The 21,294-nt window shown below is 45.1% G+C and overlaps 1 protein-coding gene across 2 annotated transcripts in view; it reads right to left on the reverse strand.

Moving 5' to 3' along the window:
- TBC1D9B (TBC1 domain family member 9B) overlaps positions 1-12,057 on the reverse strand; it is an 81,073-nt gene extending 69,016 nt beyond the window's left edge. For both annotated transcript variants that reach the window (XM_088454756.1, XM_088454755.1), the window contains exons 1-2: positions 11,688-12,057; positions 2,163-2,273 (exon numbers count right to left, since the gene is read on the reverse strand). In XM_088454756.1, the coding sequence (XP_088310882.1) occupies positions 2,163-2,273; positions 11,688-11,805 (229 nt within the window). In that variant the 5' untranslated portion in view covers positions 11,806-12,057. The remainder of the gene's footprint in view (positions 1-2,162; positions 2,274-11,687) is intronic.
- Positions 12,058-21,294: the final 9,237 nt, after the last annotated feature.

The raw sequence follows: 21,294 nt of genomic DNA on the forward strand, positions 1-21,294 counted from the left end.
CAGACGTCACTTCGTCATCCTCATAAGGAGCAGACAGAGACGCCACCGGCCTCTTTTGTGGCCGCAACACAGACTCCCCTTGTAACACATCCGACAAGTGATGTACAGAACTAGTCAGGGAATTAACCCACGCCGGCTCCTGAGAGACCGGGAGAGGGGAAATAGGGAGACTGCGGGGTACCATCAATTGCCTCGGGAAACCCTGCATGGGTGACGACACCACTGATTGCTGGGACAATCCCATCTGTGAGAACGCGGGCTGCGGAGCTAACTGGCCCACCAAGGTTGTAAGCGCCTGAGCGAAACAAGCCCAGGGCGGCTCCTGTACCGGTGCTGTGACCGTAATTGGCCGCGCCAATAAAAAACACTGCCGGCATAAACCCTCCGCACTACCCTCCCCCTCCGCTATAGGTACTTTACACGTAGTACACTGAAGCCGGAGAGGAGAGTCACTTTCAGACATGATGGTGGACAGTATGTGACCCCTCTTCACCAATACTTTTAGCATAGTGAGAGACCACCCTGCAGCACCGCACCGCAAGGGCTTTAGCAGAAAGAGCAGGGACAGTAATAAGGCTGACAGTTAGAAAGTAAAAAGTACAGGCAGCAGCGCTAGCACAGTCACATACAATGCAAAGAAAATCAATTCCTGCACTAACAGCGCTGATAAATCAACTACACAGAGTCTCGTAGGACACAGCGCTACATACACAGACCTGACCACAGCGGAGGAGAGGTATGCGGCGAGACCCAGACCACGATGCCTCCGTCCAGACTTCCAGCAGCGTTCACCATGCGTTCTAGAAGATGGCCACCGAGGAGCATAGAGGAGGCTGGCCTGGGGGAGGAGCGCTGCCACAGGGCCAGTCGACGTGTGCAGAGAGGGCTGTGTGCAGCGGGGTAGGTGCCGGCTGTGAGACAGGGAAGGCGCTCTCCCATGGCATGTATTTAACCCCTGGGACGCCGCAGCGCTACCGCTCTGCCGCGGTCCTGCTGTCCCAGGGGGGTAGTGGAAGCGCAGGTTAGTACCTGGCTCCACGCTGCAGCCACTCCCCAGGGAGCCCCCTGCCTGGGGACTCTGGACCATGCATCAGCGGGGACCCACCGCGGGACCCCACTGCTTACCTGCTGTCCCCCTTAAATCCGGCCATGGTCCTAAACATCTGGGATCACCCCAGATGTTCACCAGCATCCCCGGATCAGTACCGGCGTTCTGGTACCGGCGGGGGTGTAGGGAAGACAGCATGGACGTCAGGACTGACTGTCCATGCTGTACTTCCAGATGTGCAGCCACAGCTGCATTGAGGAAAACTTCAGGGGCTCTTCATGGCCCCCCTCTAACAGGTGCATCCAACTCCGGCCGGGCACCAAACTAAACTGAGATGCCTTGGCCCGGGGGCGGGGTATAGGAGGGGGACCCTAGTGCATCCTGGGAGGCTGAAAACTTAACTCTATGGTGCCCAATGCCTGACGTCATCACCTATACCCCAAGGTATCCTGTGGATACCCTATGGACCCTGAAGTAGAAATATTATGAATATGACCAAAATCATCAATGTCTATTACATTTAAGACCATTTCAGCATTATAAGATGAACACAAAGTTTAACCTGTCCCGTTACCTACACACACAGTGGTTTGTGCTAATTTTCATCAGAGTGTAGCCCACACAATAGCTACGTCCACTGTGTGCAGGTGACAAGTGCATTCAATTGTAGTTTTGAATAGTGTTTAGCTAGGACTGTCCTCCCCATTATAGCCTGTAGATGTCACTATTGCTACTGACAATCAGGCATTTGTCAGTTTTATTGTCGAACGTCACATATAAACGCTAACTGCCGATTGGTTGATGCGGGTCAGTGCAAGTTTGCACCTAATCACAACGTTAGTAAATGAGCTGTAGTGTGTCTGCTATATAGCCTGCGGACTGGATGCTAACTGTCCAATGAGAGGCACATATAATAAACATTCATGGCATGAGTATGTGCCCAAGATTGATCAGTAAAAAGGTGCCCAGAGAGACATTAGTTTTACATGATGAATTTCCCTGATCTGCGGTCGGATCACTGAACATTGATGGCCGCCGATCCGCAGAACGGGGAAATAGGGGCCTTAGATGTATGGGCCCCTTTAGTTGGATATAAAGTTTCTATGACACCTACCACAAGCCACAGTCCAGTAGATCTGCGATTCCTGGGTCTGATGCAATATTCTGTAAGGGGCCACACGGGCACTTGAATCCAGTACAACATCTAATGTCCCCACCAGCAAACCTAGAAACCGTGACGGAAATAGTGTTAGTGCAATGACTTTTAATGACACCAAGTTGCCTGCACTGGTCATGTGACTATGAATGTAGTCTGCAAAACAAAACAAAAGGCATGTGACTGCCCATAAAACAGCTAAGACGACAATACATACACTTCTCACAAAGGTCACATAAGCTGCCTTCTTTATTGAGGTCTACAGTGAATTCAATGCCGACATGACCATTGCCCATCTGAGTGTGGCATTGAAAACAATTATATAGTCCGTAGGACATATATAACTCAATTTGGACATGGTTCAGAAGACACACCAAGGCCAGAATGCCCTTCGATACCATATCTTATTCTGATTGGACATAGTTAATTTTTATATTAATTATAATTTGAAATATACATTGGAATAGGGAGCTTGCCAGTCCAATTTTTGGAATGGACAAAAAGGTGCAGCTAAACAGTAGAGGCAGACATATTGTGGATGGTATCCGGTCAGAATGTCGACAGTCAAAATGTCGACATATCATTTAATGCTAAATTTAGGTTTAGGGTGAAATAGTGAAAAAGTTCTGTATACCAACACGTTACATGTCAACATTCTGACTAGATCGCGATTCTGGTGTCGGCATCATACAACACCCTTGTGGGCTGAGCCAATGTACAGTCAATCAAATTGCTACAAGTAATGGTGCGTACACACTGGGCGATTAAAGTGGACGACTGAACGATAACGATATCGTTATCGTTCAGTCGTCCACTTTATCGTCCATTTTTAACACAAAAAAGATGAACGATGACGACGACGCGCGTTCCCGCGGGTCGTTCGTCATCCTCGTTCATCTGGCTGACATGCAGGCCAACCTGACGACCTCGTCAGGTTGCTGCATGTCAGGGAATGGGTGAGAGAGCCCGGCGCTGAACGATATCGCTAATGATATTGTTCAGCGGCTGTGCTCAATGTCATGAACGACATTGAGCACAGCCTGCCGGGGACACACTAGACGATATCGCTCAGGGAGCATATCGTCTAGTGTGTATGCACCTTAAGACCACTTTGCTCTTCTCAAGCTCTGTGCATAGTAATAAGCTGTGAGATTTGCCATTAGAACGAGCTGAGATGGGCGGTTTGGTTTTGGCTGGGTTCTTTCCATCTAGTTCAGATTTCAGACCGAGGCAAAACATCTATCACGGACATCTGTGCCGACATGGAAGATAATGATTTGCCTAGTTCTGAGATCCGAGCCAATACCGAACCACTCATCTCTAGTTATAACTTTCATTTTGCGGAATTTACAGTCTATAAACAAAACAGGGACAAACGTCAAGTCATTTGACTCTGTGGTGTAGATTGGGTTAGGACTGGGAGCAGGGACAGAAGTAAACTAGCACAGCTAAGCATTGTAGGTTAGTAACTGGCTCTCATTTTCAGACTGTACATACAGTGCATCCGGAAAGTATTCACAGCGCTTCACTTTTTCCACATTTTGTTATGTTACACCTTATTCCAAAATGGAATAAATTCATTGTCCTCAAAATTCTACACACAATACCCCATAATGACAACGTGTAAAAGGTTTTGAGATATTCACAAATTTAATTAAACAAAAAAAAAAGAAACTAAGAAATCACATGTACATAAGTATTCACAGCCTTTGCTCAATACTTTGTTGATGCACCTTTGGCAGCAATTACAGCATCAAGTCTTTCTTAATATGATGCCACGAGCTTGGCACACCTATCTTTGGGCATATATATATATATTTTTATATTTCTATTGTGTTAGATTAAATTTACCAATTGATTATTGTGATACTAATTGTTGTCTATCAGCAGTGCATTATTTCTTTTCTGTTCTTCGCTTTTAGTGGGCTTCAGGTCCCACTTTGTAATCAGCTTTTAGACCATTTTTTTTTTTTAAATCCTTAAGCTGCATACACACGTAAAGATTTTCTGTCCAGCCATCCAACTAGTTGATTGGTTGGAATGAGAATCTGGTAAGGTATGAAAATTGCTGATCATCAGTTACTCCCATACGTTACCAGATTTTCATTCCAACCAATCAACAAGTTGGACGGTTGGACAGAAAATCTTTACGTGTGTATGCAGCTTTACACCCGACTCCCCTAATTTAATGCTGCCGTCCGGCTGCATAGCAGCTGAAATTCATACAATTAGATTTGTATTTGGTACACCATAGGAGAGTTACTAAACAGCTGTGCTCTTCTGAAAATAATACATTTTATATATCTATTTACATTAAAACTATATTTCCATCTTATACTTTATGTCACGCCCAGTAGCTATAAATGTATTCGCCCCTTTTGAAGTGTTTCACAGTTTAAAATTGGATATATTTGGCAATGCATACCACTACAGAACATAAATCCTTGGCTATGTTACTATCATTATTATTTTTACGTTTTCTTAATTGTTTTATAGGATAGGTGGAAATGTGATAATTAGTCAGGTTATGGTGCATACACACGGTCAGATTTTTCCTTCAGATATGAACGATAACGATTTAAAAATCGTTCAGTCGTTCATATCTGAAGGAAAATCTGACATATCTGAACGATGGACGATTTACAATGCACGTTCCCGTTTGTCAGATAACGATATCTGACATCTGATGTGTTTGCAGTCAGACTTGGACGATTCCATTCATTTTAATGCAGTCAAAAATCGTTCAAAACTTTGGTAAAATCGTTCAAATCGTTCATCTGACAAATCTGACAAGTCTGACAAATCTGACCGTGTGTATGCTCCATTAGTTTGTATTTTTCTCCCCAGCCGTTATTTCCAAAGCTGACTGCCACTCTTCCCTTCTCTCCCAGCGGCGTACAGAGCTCTATGGGCAAGGCGTTCTTGCTGCAGGTCTATAAAATGAGCTCTCCCATTAATTGTCCTAGACGTGCAGTCAGCCTGGCCTGGAACACATTATATACACTTTAAGCTTATGAAGAAATCGCTATTGCAAAAAATTACAATTGGAAAGCTGCACTCGACACCGAGTGAACAGAATGCTAGGAAGTGGTGTATCTAGTTTTTCTGGGGGATTTTATTAATTAAAAGATAGAGAAAATGTAACCACAAGCCTTCAATAACCAAGCACCATGTCACACCAACCACTATTATCTTGTCCTACATGCTGATCCTATCACTCTTGCTTCATTTGGACAACTACCTGTTCTGGAAGAACCAGCTGCACTACTGTTATTGCCCCTGGCCCTGTTCTCCCTCCACTCTCGGAAGACCTGGAATTACTACTAGTGTTTTCCTGCTCCATTACTCCTGCTCCACGTGTAACCATGCAACGCAATTGCTGGGACTGTCACACAACTCTGCATGTCCGGATATGACAATGCACACTTTGGGGTCAATCCAATTAAGCTGCATATCCACTACACGATTAATGAACGATTGAAAGATAACGACATTGTTATCATTCATTATGTTGTGCAGTGGACATTGAACCCACACTGAACGATATATCGTTCAGTGTGGGCACCCTCCCTCATTCCCGAACCTGCCCATATCGTCAGGTTAGACAGCAGGTTCGGATGATGAGCGACTGCATCGACGACCAGTGGGAGCGCGCATCGCTGGGCATTGACGGCATATCCACTGCGCGATATTGCGGACGATGAACGATAATGAAATCGTTATCGTTCAAATCGTCCAATTTATCATGTAGTGGATATGCGCCTTTGGGTGCGAGCCGTACTCATGGCAAATTTGCACTGCGAATTACATTTGCAATCCAATACCAAAATCGCATTGCTTTTCTAGATGAAATTTGCGTTTTTTTGTGCGAAAAAGATAGGGAAAATCTCTAGCACACCCCTCCCAATGAATAGTTAAATGATGCTGGACAGGTATGTCGAGGTGTAAATGATGTGGAGACAGGTATGTTGAGGTGTAGATGATGTGGAGGTATAAATGATGTGGGGACAGAGGTATGTGGAGGTGTAAATGATGTTGGACAGGTATGTGGGGGTGTAAATGCTATAGGACAGGTACATGGAGGTGTAAATGATGTTGGACAGGTATGTGGGGGTGTAAATGCTATAGGACAGGTACATGGAGGTGTAAATGATGTTGGACAGGTATGTGGGGGTGTAAATGCTATAGGACAGGTACATGGAGGTATAAATGATGTAGGACAGGTACATGGAGGTGTAAATGATGTAGGACAGGTATGCGGAGGTGTAAGTGATGTAGGACAGGTATGTGGAGATGTAAATGATGTAGGACAGGTATGCGGAGGTGTAAGTGATGTAGGACAGGTACATGGAGGTGTAAATTATGTAGGACAGGTATGTGGAGGTGTAATGATGTGGAACAGGTATGTGGTGGTGTAAATGATGTGGGACAGGTATGTGGAGATGTAAATGATGTAGGACAGGTATGTGGGGGTGTAAATGATGTGGGACAGGTATGTGGAGATGTAAATGATGTAGGACAGGTATGTGGGGGTGTAAATGCTATAGGACAGGTACATGGAGGTGTAAATGATGTTGGACAGGTATGTGGGGGTGTAAATGCTATAGGACAGGTATGTGGAGGTGTAAATGATGTAGGACAGGTATGTGGAGATGTAAATGATGTAGGACAGGCATGGGGAGGTGTAAATGATGTAGGACAGGTATGTGGAGGTGTAAATGATGTAGGACAGGTATGTAGAGGTGTAATTTATGTGGGACAGGTACATGGAGGTATAAATGACGTGGGACAGGTATGTGGGGGTGTAAATGCTATAGGACAGGTACATGGAGGTGTAAATGCTATAGGACAGGTATGTGGAGGTGTAAATGATGTAGGACAGGTATGCGGAGGTGTAAATGATGTAGGACAGGTATGTAGAGGTGTAATTTATGTGGGACAGGTATGTGGAGGTGTAAATGATGCGGGACAGGTATGTGGGGGTGTAAATGACGTAGGGCAGGTATGTGGGGGTGTAAATGACGTAGGGCAGGTATGAAGAATTGTTAACGAGATATGTGGGGCTGTTGTATTGATGGGAGAGGGTATTTCAACTTGCAGATGAGAGGTAAAAGTGTTTATTCCAATGTTTTACAAACTTGTATAAAAACACTGAAGAATTACTATACAGACATTTTTCTGTACCCAAAAATGCTGGAAAGACTTTAACTTGCTGAATAACATTTGCATGCTATAATTTTCCACCAATAAAAAAAGTGCAAAAATCAGTCATTTGATGCCATTTAAACCTCTTTTACACCAAAGTCCCGGGTCTGACCTGGGATTTGGAACACATTTCCAACCCATCTCAGACCCGGAATAGACCCCTTTTACACCGTAGCCAGAACCGGGTAAGCACTGACACGGCTCTTCCGGCGCAGGTAAGCAGCACTTCTTCCCCTCCCCGACCTTCTTACCTCGCTCCGCAGCAGTACAGAGGCAGGGAGGGCAGGTGGGGTACACTGCTCCGTGCTGGTCGGCCCAGCCCTGGTTGCAGTAGACGCTTGGAGATGATGTATTCGCCAAGCGCCACTAAAGCCGGCTAATCAGGCACCATGCGGCACGATCCGGGTCATCGTGACCTGGATTGCGCTGTTCACACCACAGGGTGACGCGGGAACAGCCCGTGCCCAACCCTGCAAGTTACCAGAGTTGGATCCCCGAGTCCCTGGACCCGGGTGGATCCATTTACACTGACAAAAATCCTGGGTTGGTGCGCGTTCACCTCCAGTACTCTCCTTATGGCCACTATGAACCTTCTATATGGTCCTGCTATCTCAGTTGCCTCTTTTTTGGGGTCAGGATGGTTTCCCCACTTTTTCATGAACTTCTCCCATGTCGCATTTTGTAGAAAATTTTGCCGCGACTATTGCGATCTGGTATTTCTAATTGGCTCTCACATTTCCCAGGTGATTGCATTGGTGTAATGTATGTGACTTTCTTGAAACAAATTTGCTTTCACAAACTCACTCCCAATTGGATTGACTGTCTCAAAAACGACAGCGCACATCTTTTCTCCTTCCATCTTAGTCTGACAACCTTATATTTCCTTTACCGCATTCTGTGTGTGTGAAACGTGGCACACCATGACGCAAGGGCAGCAGAACAGAACACACAAGGAAGAACTCCACGTGGGACATAGGAATCACTATGATTTACCGCCGGCCACATGGTCGGCGGTTCAAATCCTGACAGCGGAAGCCCGGCAGGGGTGAAGATCACGACTGCTAATTTAGGTAAGTACCGCTAACCTAATTCCCTATCCTAACTCTCCTTTAGGGGTGCCTAACCCTAACCTCCACCCCCCCTTCCCCCCCAAGTGCCTAAAAATATCCCCCCCTTCCTCGCAGCCTAAACCCAAGTCTCCCAGGGGTGCCTAACCCCAACCTCTCTTCCCCTAGCCTAACCATCCCGGGGGGCTGCCTAACCCTGTCCCCCCCGGGAGCCCCTAACCTAACCCTCCCCCTCATGGCTGTTCGCGCCCAGCTTACCTTTGATCGGTATGCCAGGCATCGGGCTCCCGGCATAGGTCTAATGACAGGTGTCAGGATTTCGACGCCTGTCATTAGTACCTTGCCAGGGTTTGATAGTCGGGAAGCCGGCGGTCGGCATTGCGACCATCGGCTTCCTGACTACATCCCGGAACATAAATCTCATGGGAAATTACATGTGAAACATTTAAATGCAAATTCCACCAGATAACTTTGCAAAAAGTGGCATTCAAATGTGCAATTTGGCAGATCGTCTGCAGAACAGTTTTTTTTTCTATCATCTTCTTTCATCTTTAGCTGTACTTTGGTCAGAAGTATTATCCGGTTCTAAGCCTCTACTGCTAATTCAGCAAAACAGTATTATCTAACATTACTAAAGGAAGTGCGATCATATAGAATTTTTATATTAGTCGAAGAGAGAGGCAGGTACTAACATTTTTAGTCTTCTGATCTCAAATTAGAAAACTTATCTATTAAGTTCAGTGGTACATTTAAAACTGACGCTATGTGGTCGCTAGATGTACGGTATTTATTATAAATGAGACATGATGGAATGCGGATAGCCTATTTATTTATTATTTTTACGTCAATAGTTTTTAGCAGTAATGGGGATCAGTGTATATATAACAAACATTTATAGAACTTGTGTAAAAAAAATATATATATATTTATATAGACACACATCCGTGTATATATACACTATAAACAGTATAACATAAACAAATCACAACTACAGGCTTATACAGAGGGCAGTGAGACAGTGCTGAGAGGGTGGCACAGGTCCTTAAAGATGCTCCCAGCTCTCTGCCCCTCCTGTTCCAAGGGGGAGAAGAAAAGAGCCAAGAAATAGGGGTAGGGTTTGTGGAGATATTAAAAACGAGGTATTGGGTTTGCCCAGGGCACTGAAAGGTCCAGGTCTAGCACTGCATAACTATCCCAAGAGACCCCCTGCTACTCTGTCTGCACTGGCACCATGTAAAGCTGCAATGCACAGAGTGCTTGGGATCATTTTATTTATTGTTGGGCTTTGGTGCAAGAACTCCTGCATATTAAACCCACCCGTAACGTGTGTTGTGTAGAAGTAATGTACTATAATGTATAAATTAGGGATGTGCAGGCTCAGATAGGTTCGAATTTGCACGCCGAGTTGGGATTTTTCCCTACAAAAAACGGGACTCAGAAAGAAGCAAAACGTCATCTTGCATGGACAAAAGTCCAGGAATGATGATGCTTGTCCATGCAAGATGACATTTTGCCTCTTTCTGAGTCCCGTTTTTTTTGAGGGAAAAATCCGAACTCGGTGTGCAAATTCGAACCTATCCGAGCCTGCACATCCCTAGTATAAATATGCTCACATCACATATAAATTAGTTTAAGATGTTTCTGTGTGGGCCTGTGGTACAAAATTAGATTGTAAGCTCCATTGGGGCAAGGTCTAATGTGAATGAATAAATACTCTTGGATTGTAAAGGGATGTGTAATATATTGGATATTAAATAAAGGATATTAATGTAATGCTAAAATCAGAGAAATAAATAGAAAAAAATATATATATTATGCCAGTTAAACTGCTGATCTTACATAATACAAGCCTCCCATACAGTATAACATACAAACACGGTCAGTGATACACATATAGAAAGATCATAACTGGAAATTAAATAGAAAAGTAATGAATATTTATGTACATAGACTTTCACTAAATGTAGTGTTGTATCTATACAGTATATACCTACAATACTTTAGCAGACACACATTAATGTCACCAGAGACCACGTAAGCCCCAATCATACAGAGAAGGTTTTTCTTCATCTCTTTTGGCAACTTTACAAATTCAGTGAATCAGCACAACCCATGGCTTGGTATGGGATTAATAACTTACTTCCCTTTAATTGCTTTACTGTTCCCCATACATAAAGCGCACTATTGTTAACAAAATGAATAACTAAGAAAAAAACCCCGAAGGCCACACACTAAATAAAACATTGAACCACGTTAGACCCCGCTATTAATGGAATGGTAGCCTACATAATAGGAAAGGATCCACAGGCTAAGACCTCTTATACAGAGGGTGAATTGCACTCAACAGAAGCTTAGCAGTGCTTATTACAGTATTATGGCAATGGCGAATAACAGGCATATAAAGAGGACTGTTATATGGATACGACAGTCCTGAGTCCTGGCCATCTCTGCATCTATAGTCTGGCAGAGTCTGTGTGAAAGTCAAAAGATGGGTGAGGGACAGAAGCTAGGAGGGGCAGAAGCTAGGAGAAAGGGCAGAAGCTGGGTGAGGGGCAGAAGCTAGGAGAGAGGGGGCAGAAGCTGGGTGAGGGGCAGGAGCTAGGAGGGGCAGAAGCTAGGAGAGAGGGGGCAGAAGCTGGGTGAGAGGGGCAGAAGCTAGGAGAGAGGGGCAGAAGCTAGGAGAGAGGGGAAGCAACTGGGCAAAAGCTGGGTCACGGCGGCAGGATGTCAGGGTAAGGGGACAGCAGATGGGTGAGAAAGGCAGAATCTGGGTAAGAGGGGCAGAAGCTATGAGAGAGGGCCAGCAGCTGAGTGAAGTGGGCAAAAGCTGGCTCACGGCGGAAGAAGCTGGGTAAGGGGACAGCAGATGGGTAAGAGGGGCAGAACCTTTGAGAGAGGAAAAGCAGCTGGGTGAGGTGGGCAAAAGCTGGAAGAGAGTGGCAGTAGCTGGGTGAGGGTAAGCAGGAGCTGGGAAAGAGGGGCAGCAGATTGGTGAGAGACAAAATCAGGGTAGGAGGTGCAGAAACTGGGAGAGAGAAGCAGCTGGTAAGGGTGGGCAGCAGCTGAGTGCCAGGGTCAGAGAGCCCTGTTATAGAGGCTGCATAGGTGGATAATACTGGGATGGGCATAATAATAACACAACAACAACAACCATCACAGCTGTCTGCACCTCCTCCCAGGCACTTTATAGCCCCGTATACCCCGGCGTCACCTGTCAGGCCCCCGCCTCTCCCGTGCCCCCGGCGCCGCTGCAGGATGAAGAAGGGGTTGGCTCGCTCGGTCACCCATAGCGCGTTGGCCAGCAGCACCTCCTCAGGGTTCAGCCACATCCTGGGCAGCCGGGTCTCGGGGAGTAGCGGATGGTGGTGCCAGTGCTGAGTGTCGGGGTGAGACCCGGGGTGTGTGGCGTTCCCGGTACCGGTACCTGCTGCTGCCGCTCCCGCAGCCCGGATCCCTGCCTGTCCGGTCAGTAACGCAGGAGGCCTCAGAGGCCGCAGAGCGCTGGCAGACAACTCCCCCTGCCGGAGAGAGCACAGAATGGCAGCTGGCCGTGCTCAGTGCTCAGTGCTCAGTGCCGTGTGTCATCCTGTCAGGTAGTATTGTTGCTGCTGAATGTGCCCTGGATACAGTCTGTATATAGTAAAACAATACTTATCTCTGCTATCAGTCTCATTACCTTAACTATATAGTTTTACAACTATAACTACAAAAGTGCATCATCTGAAAGGCCGGTATTTTTTATCAATATTTTTTTATTGAGACAAAGAAGAGTTTACAATCATGAGGACATATAAGAGGCAGAGCATCACATAGAGTATGGAAATGGATTAAGCAAAGTTTTAAGCATCTTTTTTATAGCATGGAGTTGAAACTGGAGTTTTAACTGCATTTGGACTTTGGACTACTTATTTTATTTTTAAAATGTTTTAACCCCCTGCCAACTACTTGTCCCTTACCCTCCTATTCTGTATTCTCATCCCCATATCTGGACTACTCCCACTGTTATAATTTGGACTCTACTTTTACAAATTTTCGTATTACTGGACTCCCCTTTATACTTAAATAAAAAGGTATGGGTATGGGATGCCGGCCCTCGGGATCCCCAACACCTGTCGGTTGGTATCCTAACCCTCTCCCTACCCCTAACCGTCCGTTTCTGGTGCATAAACCTAACCTCCCCGCACCCTAAACCTAACCCCCTCCCCTTAGTGCCTATCCCTAACCCTTCCCTTAGTGCCTAACCTTAACACTAACCCTCCCCCTAACCTCGCTACTTACCTTCGGGATTCCGGCATTCGGGATTCTCGCGTCGGAATCTCCACGGTCAGGACTATGACCGCATCCCAAATAAAAATAACCTGAAGCGCTGTCAAAATTACATTTATTAAAAACTATATATTCACATATATTAAAAATATCTATAAAAAATACAAAAAAAAATTATAATAATTAACATTTGACATATACACACATTTCAGGAGGTGCCTCCCAACTAGCAGCACAGATATAAAGATATATAAGGAATATGCAAAATCAGAAAAACAGATATTAAAAAAAGAGAGAAGATGGCATCTTTCTTCCTCTAAATAAACCCAAAATCGTTAATTCAGAGGCTCAATTAACTATATTGGGTTTATTTAACATTTATATGTTAAATATAAAAGCACATAAATATACATGTATACAGGCTAGTAGAAAGCCTGTATACACATGTCAATCAATTTGGACCGGCTGGAGATGTACTTACCCCATTGGCGGTCACCGCAAGCAGGGACGGAGACTGTTCCCGAGCCCATGACTGAGCAAGTGCAGAAGAAACAGAAGGGATTGTTTTCAGAATCCCGAAAACAATCCCTTCTGTGACATCGCAGGGAGAGCGTGATACCGCAACCGCTGTCCCTGCACAAAATATTGCTGAATAGCAGCCATATTTTATCATAATTGATCAAACCTTGTGACGATGTTGCCCGATAATATTCTGGCCAACATTGTCACTCTTGCTGAATAGACCCCTCAGTAATTGTATTTAACAATCCTCAGGTGATAATTTATCCAGTTTGTCCTCTATACCGTGCAGGGCTCAGTGCCTTAATAATGCCAGGTTACATTGTCCCTCCGTTTGGAGTATATTATAATTGAGTAAAAACAAATAAATGACTGTTTTCAGTCCCAGCGTCTAACCGCTCTATGGGCCTGATTCAGCAAGGATCGCAGTTGCATATACGCATGCAATCGGCCGATTGTTGCATTCTGCTCATGCGTGTGCTTCGCAGTGTGTGTTTATATATATATATATATATATATATATATATAAAATTTTATTTAAGGACATATATATAAAAACTGAACAGAAATATATCAATCATATACAACAAAGAATTAATTCAAATACATCCAATTTTCCAGAATATTATAATACCATACAATACAGATAAAATAAAAAAAATTCAAAGACCAAATAAACTAAAATACCAGCAAAAATAAAATAAAAAACAAACAAACTGGTGAATATAAAAGAGTTTAAATTCTAGCCAGTAAAACCATGTGGCTGTAAAAATAGAGAAACGATCTGATGCAATCAGAGAAATGTCCTCCATAGTCCTATACAAATCTGTGCGATTCAGCCAATCTTTGATGGTTGGGGGTAAAACTGATGTCCTTTTAACTGGAATGACAGCCTTAGCGGCACCATTCAAATGTCGCAAGAGAGACTTTTTGTACTTGGAGATAGGCCAGGATATCATATTCAAAACCCAGAATTCTGGTCCATCAGGAAAATGAGTTGCATTTCTAAATGCCCTATGCTGATACTGCCACCTACTGTCTCTCCTTACTGCCGCACCATGGACTCCACTCCAGCTGTTCCTTTCTATTCTCTGTAATTGCCCACTGCATGTTATACTTCTGGAATTGCTCATCCTGCCCCATTGTAACCTATGTAGTGCGCCCTAGATGGCTGCCTCGTCTGGTACTTTCAAGAGCAGGATGAATAACCTACTGAATTATCTAAGCAGTGGGTATCCTGTTCACTGTTCATTGTTCATTTTATCCCTGTATGTCTTACCTTCATGTAGTGCTTATTTGCACATTGTAACCAATATAGTGAGCCCGCATTCGGTATGGGATCCCGGCTGCCGCATGACCAGCAGTTCGATTCCCGGCTGCGGCCGCCCAACAAAAGAGCAGAGTCCAGCAGCAGAAGCCCAACAGCGCTGGAAATCCCGATCGTCCCTAAGGTAAGTATAAACTAACCTAACCAACCCCCCTAACCCTAACCCTCCTTAGGGGTGCCTAACACTAACTTCCCCCCCAAGTGTCTAACCCTAACCTCCTCCCTCTAAGTGCCTAACCCCCCCTTCCCTGCTGCCTAAACCTAAGTCACCCGGGGGGGTGCCTAACCCTAAGTCCCCCCCGGGGGTGCCTAACCCTAACCCTCCCTCCCCCTAGCCTAACCCTAACCCTCCCCTGGGGTGCCTAACCCTAATTCCCCCCCGATGCCTAAACCTAACCCTTCCCCCCGTGCGGCTGTCCGCTCGCGGCGCCCGGCATCCCTTCGATCGGGATGCCGGGCTCCTGTCTCCCGGCGTCGGGAAAAAAACGGGCATCTAGATTTTATAGACGCCTGTCATTTAAACCTAGACGGGATAGAGGATTCGGGAAGCCGGCGGTCGGGATTGCGGCCGCCGACTTCTTAAACGTATCCCGTGCGCCCAACATGACTGCCTTGTGTGGTGCTCTGTGTAGAATGTACACTGCATAGTCCTGATGAACTTGCAAGGACCTTGCCTAGTATTTCTATCTCTTCCATTATGTGTCATCAGTTCCAAGTTGTGCCTATTCTGCCCAGTGTAATCCTATGTAATGCACCTGACATGGCTGTCACACCTAGATCCTTTGTGGGTAGTGTGAATAATCCTTGCAACTGATTACCCAAAATGGCTGCCACACCTTTTGTATTATCTCCATCGTCTCTGCATTTCATGCAAAGATAATCCTCTTTATTATGTCCATAGTTTCTGTACTCGGACGTCTCTCCTCTCCACACGCCCACAGTTCCAAGAGTGAGGAGCAGTTATGGGTGTGAGGCAGAGGAGATATGGTGACAGGGTCCAATACTCCAGTGACAGTTCAATCCATACACAAGGCGGCAGATTCCTCAGTCCAGACACACTAAGGGTGGGTGCACACCTAAACGACCGGCAATCGTGCCGATGTTCAGGGCGATTTGCCTTCACCCCGCATGATTGCCAGTACACACTTAAAAGATTTAGGGGTCTATATACTAAGCCTTGGATGGAGATAAAGTGAACAAAGATAAGGTACCAGCCAATCAGCTCCTAACTGCCATGTCACAGGCTGTGTTTGAAAAATGACAGTTAGGAGCTGGTTGGCTGGTCCCTTATCTTTGTTCACTTTATCTCCATTCAAGGCTTAGTAAATAGACCCCTAATGAACGACGGAACGATCACTGTTCCGTCCTTCATTAATATGTACAGCCTCGCATGCGATATCGTGTGATTGGCTCTGCAGCAGGCCAATCTTACGATATTGCGACTGCGGGAGCGCGCAAATCAGGCATAGACACTGCACGATATGCCCGATTTGTCATTCCGATTTAGCCAAATGCCCAAAACGGGCTGATATCGTTCAGGTGTGTACCCAACCTAACAGTGTGTCAGACACAATCTGTGTCAGCCTGTTCCTGGTCATGTGAGTGCTGACTGTATATAGGAAAGAACCCTTGGGGCAGTGGCGGATCCAGGGGGGGGCGATTGAAGAGATCGCCCCCCCTAACACAGCGCCGAAACACTGCCATAGACAGTGCGCAGCCACAATGTCCAGGTGCGAGTCACGAGACTAGCGTCCACAGAGTCAGTGCTGCTGGTTGATGGTCCCGCCTCCCGCTCCGCACCTCCTCCACCCTCTGGCTCCTGTCTGTGTCCAGGCACAATGCTGAATGCACTGCTTGCTCCAGGTGCCTGGCCTGCTCTCTAGTTAGGTCACACACGATTCGGAAGTGCAGAAGGTTAGCGTGACGTGAGTCACGTGACAGCGGCTCCTGTACCAGGCAGGAATCAGCTCTGAGGTAATTAATTGTAACTAGAAGGCTAGTACATACATGGATCCATGAGCGAGAGTGTCTCCACCTCCCTTAATTATAACTTCTCTATCCCACCAGTTTAGGTGACGTCCGAGCTCATAATCCTCCCTCCACCCTGCCCCACTCTGGTATGAGTACCCCTCTGGTATCAGTGGCAGTCCTCAATTGCAGTTGAGGGGGAAATATATATATAAATAAATATATACTGTGTGTGTATATATATATATATATATATATATATATATATGGTACTTCCGTATCTTTGCGGCCCCTGGTTGCGCTACTTGCGTTTCTTCACTATTCAGTGAAGATACGTAAGTATCGTAAGCTTCAGGAAATACTATTCGGACCCTTGCGGGCTCGCTGAGCTCGCCACATGGATTTATTCCCCCTCCATGCCCACTTGGATGGTAGGGAATGACGTTGGACACTGGCTTATAAGCTTGTGTCAAACGTCATTCCCTACCATCCAACGTCACTCCCTACCATCCAAGTGGGCATGGAGGGGGAATAAATCCATGTGGCGAGCGAAGCGAGCCCGCAAGGGTCCGGATAGTATCTCCTGAAGTTTACGCTACTTCCGTACCTTCAACACACATTCAGCAGGGGGCCGCAAAGATACGGAAGTATCAAATATATATATATGTGTGTGTGTGTGTGCATGTAATCAGTGGGCCTGATTCAGAGCCGGAAGCTATTTGCGCTTGCTCGTCCAGAAAAAGGGGGTGGCTATTTAAATTAACCGTTCGCTCTTTGCGGTCTGTTGACGCCTCTATGTCTGAACGAGCGAACAAAACTTGCGAACGTAATTTTGAAAAAAACGCCCCCTGGCCGCTCGCATCATACGTCATGTCCGCTATTTATTAGATTCATCGAGTACATCGCACGGCGTATGAACTGCTCGCTATTCTTATGGTTGGTTTTTCCTACCACAATCATGCGAGCAGTTCTAACTATAAAACAACCAAGTGACGTGATCGATGACGCTGCTTTAGTAATTTTGCACACACTTAAAACTACCGTTTTGACCTTTAGGTACGCCTGCCTTCTGATCTCCACTCCCCGTTTTCAAGCACCTTCCCCTGTTACCACCCACAAATGCCTCATTCTGTCACTCAAAATAGCAGGCATTCGCTATTTAGTGAGCACACGATTTTCGGCCGCACTGACTGGTTCACGCATGCGTATTAAAATCCGTACGCATGCGCAGTTGTGCGAACATCGGTCGGAACGAACGAGCGGCCGCTTACGAGCGGCTCTGAATCAGACCCAGTGTGTTTTGAGTTAAATGGGAAGAGCTTGTAGATAGGTGCTTTCAATGCACCAGTGCACAATTTCATTAAGGGGTGCTCCCACCAATACCAAAAGGGGAGGTGATAGGATAAGAAAGAGGAGGAGTCCTAGTTCTCATCATTAAAGCACCCCCCATAAATGAAATGTCTAGATCTGCCCCTGCCTGGGGGACGGGTACATGAATGATAATAGTATTAATACTAGCTTATGCTCGCAGCTTCGCTCTGTAATTGCTCAGTGGAACTAATTTTACAAAGACAGTAGTGGCATCTAATAATGTGATGTATATTTTATATTGTAGACATTGATCATGAACAAGCCTCGTAAAGCTGCCCATGGGAGAAGCAGCTGGTCCTGAGATCTACTCCTGCAGCCCTGAGTGTTTGTCCATGTGACACTGCATGGACAAATACTCAAGGTAACTGCAGGCACTTGAATTGAAAAGGAAAATTGTTGGGGATAAGCCAGATCCCATTAGAATCTGTGCCTCAATTAGGTTTCTCTGTAGAGCAGTGACTTTAAGTCGGGTTCCGTTGCATAACTTGGGCGAAGTCAAGTTCTGCAGAAGTATGATCGGAACATCAATTTTCAGTGCAATGCTGGGTGTTGGAAGTCCTGCTGCACTATCTTGTAGATCCCAAATCCGTTGCTACTTAACCTACAGTAACACTCAAAGGTTGCAAGTAACATGAGCAGCGACTATTTCATATGTAGTATTTGTCTTGGTGTACCATCTACTGGATTGACATGTATACTGCAACTTCATGAGACAAGATAAGCTGCCTATCTTGTAGATAAGTCCTACTGAACTATCTTTTAGATCACAAATCCGTTGCTACTTAACCTAAAGTAACAGTGAAAGGTTGCAAGTAACATGAGCAGTGACTCTTTCATATGTAGTATTTGTCTTGGTGCACCATCCACTGGATTGACATGTATACTGCAACTTCATGAATCAAGATAAGCAGCCTAATTAGTGCTTCGTATATAGTTGGATTTTCCTGCAACATAGATCTTGAGATATATATATATATATATATATATATATATATATATACATACAGTCTTTGTGGGTGGGACACTCATTGCAACAAACAAAAATGTCGGTGCCTTCTGTAGGTTGCCCCTATCTGGAGCCCCAAATGTAACAGCAATACTCAGCGGCACTCGAACAAAAAGACACCTTACGGAAGGTAGATAACATTGAACAACATTGAAGACCAGGTAATTACAAACCCATTACTTAGAAAATTTTATTTTTTCCAAATACAAAAAAGACAATGTATCAAAAACTTCTTTTTATAATCTCACTTAATGGAATCATCTCTAAGGCTACTACATCCTTTACTCTTCCTGCAGCTCACCCTTCTGTACATATTGCTACCTCATTAATCTTCTCATCACTTATGAACACACATGAGCTTTTAACTTATCTATACACACTGACAATAACATCCACAACTTGTCGCCATAAAAATCTTTCGGACAAATCCAACAATTATATTTATATCTCTCTCCTGCTGCTTCTATTAGCTGGTGACATATCACCAAATCCAGGCCCAACCCACATTCCACACCCACAACGAACTATAAATCCAGCTAACCTCATAAACATTGCGTGCCTCCCTTCACCATCCAAGTCACTAAAATGTGCCTTATGGAATGCACGCTCTGTCTGCAATAAGCTAACATCCATCCACGACCTCTTTATGTCAACCAACCTCAACCTTCTGGCAATAACAGAAACATGGCTTACACAATCAGACACTGTTTCCCCTGCTGCACTTTCACATGGTAACCTACACTTCTCACACACCTCCTGGCCTGGTAATTGTAAAGGAGGTGGGGTAGGAATATTACTCTCCCAATCTTTCACATACACAATTCTCCCACAGGTACCTTCACTCACATTTACATCATTTGAAGTACATTCTATCAGGACTTTCACCCCTTTCTCTCTGCGAGTTGCTGTTATCTATCGCCCACCTGGGCCACCTCAACAATTTCTGGAACACTTTTCTGCCTGGCTCCCTCACCTTCTACCCTCAGACATCTCCACCATTATTATGGGTGATTTCAATATCCCCATTGACAGTCCACAATCTCCTCATGCCTCCAAACTACTTTCTTTAACATCCTCTCTTGGCCTCTCCCAATGGACTGACTCCTCTACTGATCAGGAGGGCCACTGTCTTGATCTTGTATTCACCAGACTATGCTCAGTTTCTGATTTCACTAATGCGCCTTTCCCTCTCTCAGATCACAACCTTATCACCTGCACACTCTCCTCCATTACATCAACATCATTGAAATCAACCAAACCTAAACCTAAAACCTGCAGAAATATTAATGCCATTAACCTTCAACAACTATCTACCTCTCTACAACAACAACTTTCACCAATTTCTACATTCACTTCTCCTGAGACTGCTGCATCACACCTAAACCAGATTCTAGAAAAAGCCCTCGATGAAGTAGCTCCAGCTGCCCATCACACACCACGTAGAGTTAGACGTCAACCATGGCATTCTAGCTTAACAAGGCATCTACAAAAACTCTTGCGTAAAGTTGAACGTCAGTGGCGAAAGTCTCATACTCCAAGTGACTTCCTCACATATAAGACTATCTACAACTCTTATCGTACTGCTCTGGACACTGCCAAACAAACATATTTCCAATCTCTAATCTCTGCTCAGGCTTCTAACCCCAAGCGACTTTTTAATACATTTAAACTGCTTCTTACCCCTCCATCACCCAAACCACCTGCTACTATCTGTGCACAAGATCTTGCTTCCTATTTTAGGGACAAGATTGATAAGATCCGAAATGAAATGGTAGACTCTTCCTCAGCTAGTGACCTGCTCAATTCCCTACCTGAACCCTCTGGCACATTCTCTTCATTTGATCTCGCAAACGAAGATGAAGTATCTACACTCTTCTCATCCTCCTACTCTATTACCTCTCCTCTAGATCCTATACCCTCACAAATCAGTAAAGCTCTGTCTCCTGTCTGTGCTTATCCAAACGCTAACTAAAATCTGTAATCTCTCTCTCTCTACTGGCAACTTTCCATCACTGTTCAAGCACGCAGTGATTACTCCCATTCTGAAAAAACAAAATTCTGACCCTAATACTCTCTCAAATTACCGTCCTATCTCCCAGCTCCCATGCCCCTCCAAGCTACTTGAGAGACTTGTCTACACCCGCCTCACACACTTTCTTAACTCGCACAACTTATTGGACCCGCTTCAGTCCGGCTTTCGTTCCCAACACTCCACAGAGACAGCACTGACTAATGTAGTAAATGATCTTGTCACTGCCAAGGCTAAAGGCCATTACTCACTCCTAATTCTTCTAGATCTCTCTGTTGCTTTTGACACTGTTGACCACTCTCTTCTCATACAAACACTGCAATCCCTAGGTC

This window comes from Taudactylus pleione, unplaced genomic scaffold, assembly GCF_031769625.1.
Source record: "Taudactylus pleione unplaced genomic scaffold, aTauple2 ptg000629l, whole genome shotgun sequence".
In the NCBI taxonomy this organism is placed as follows: domain Eukaryota; kingdom Metazoa; phylum Chordata; class Amphibia; order Anura; family Myobatrachidae; genus Taudactylus; species Taudactylus pleione.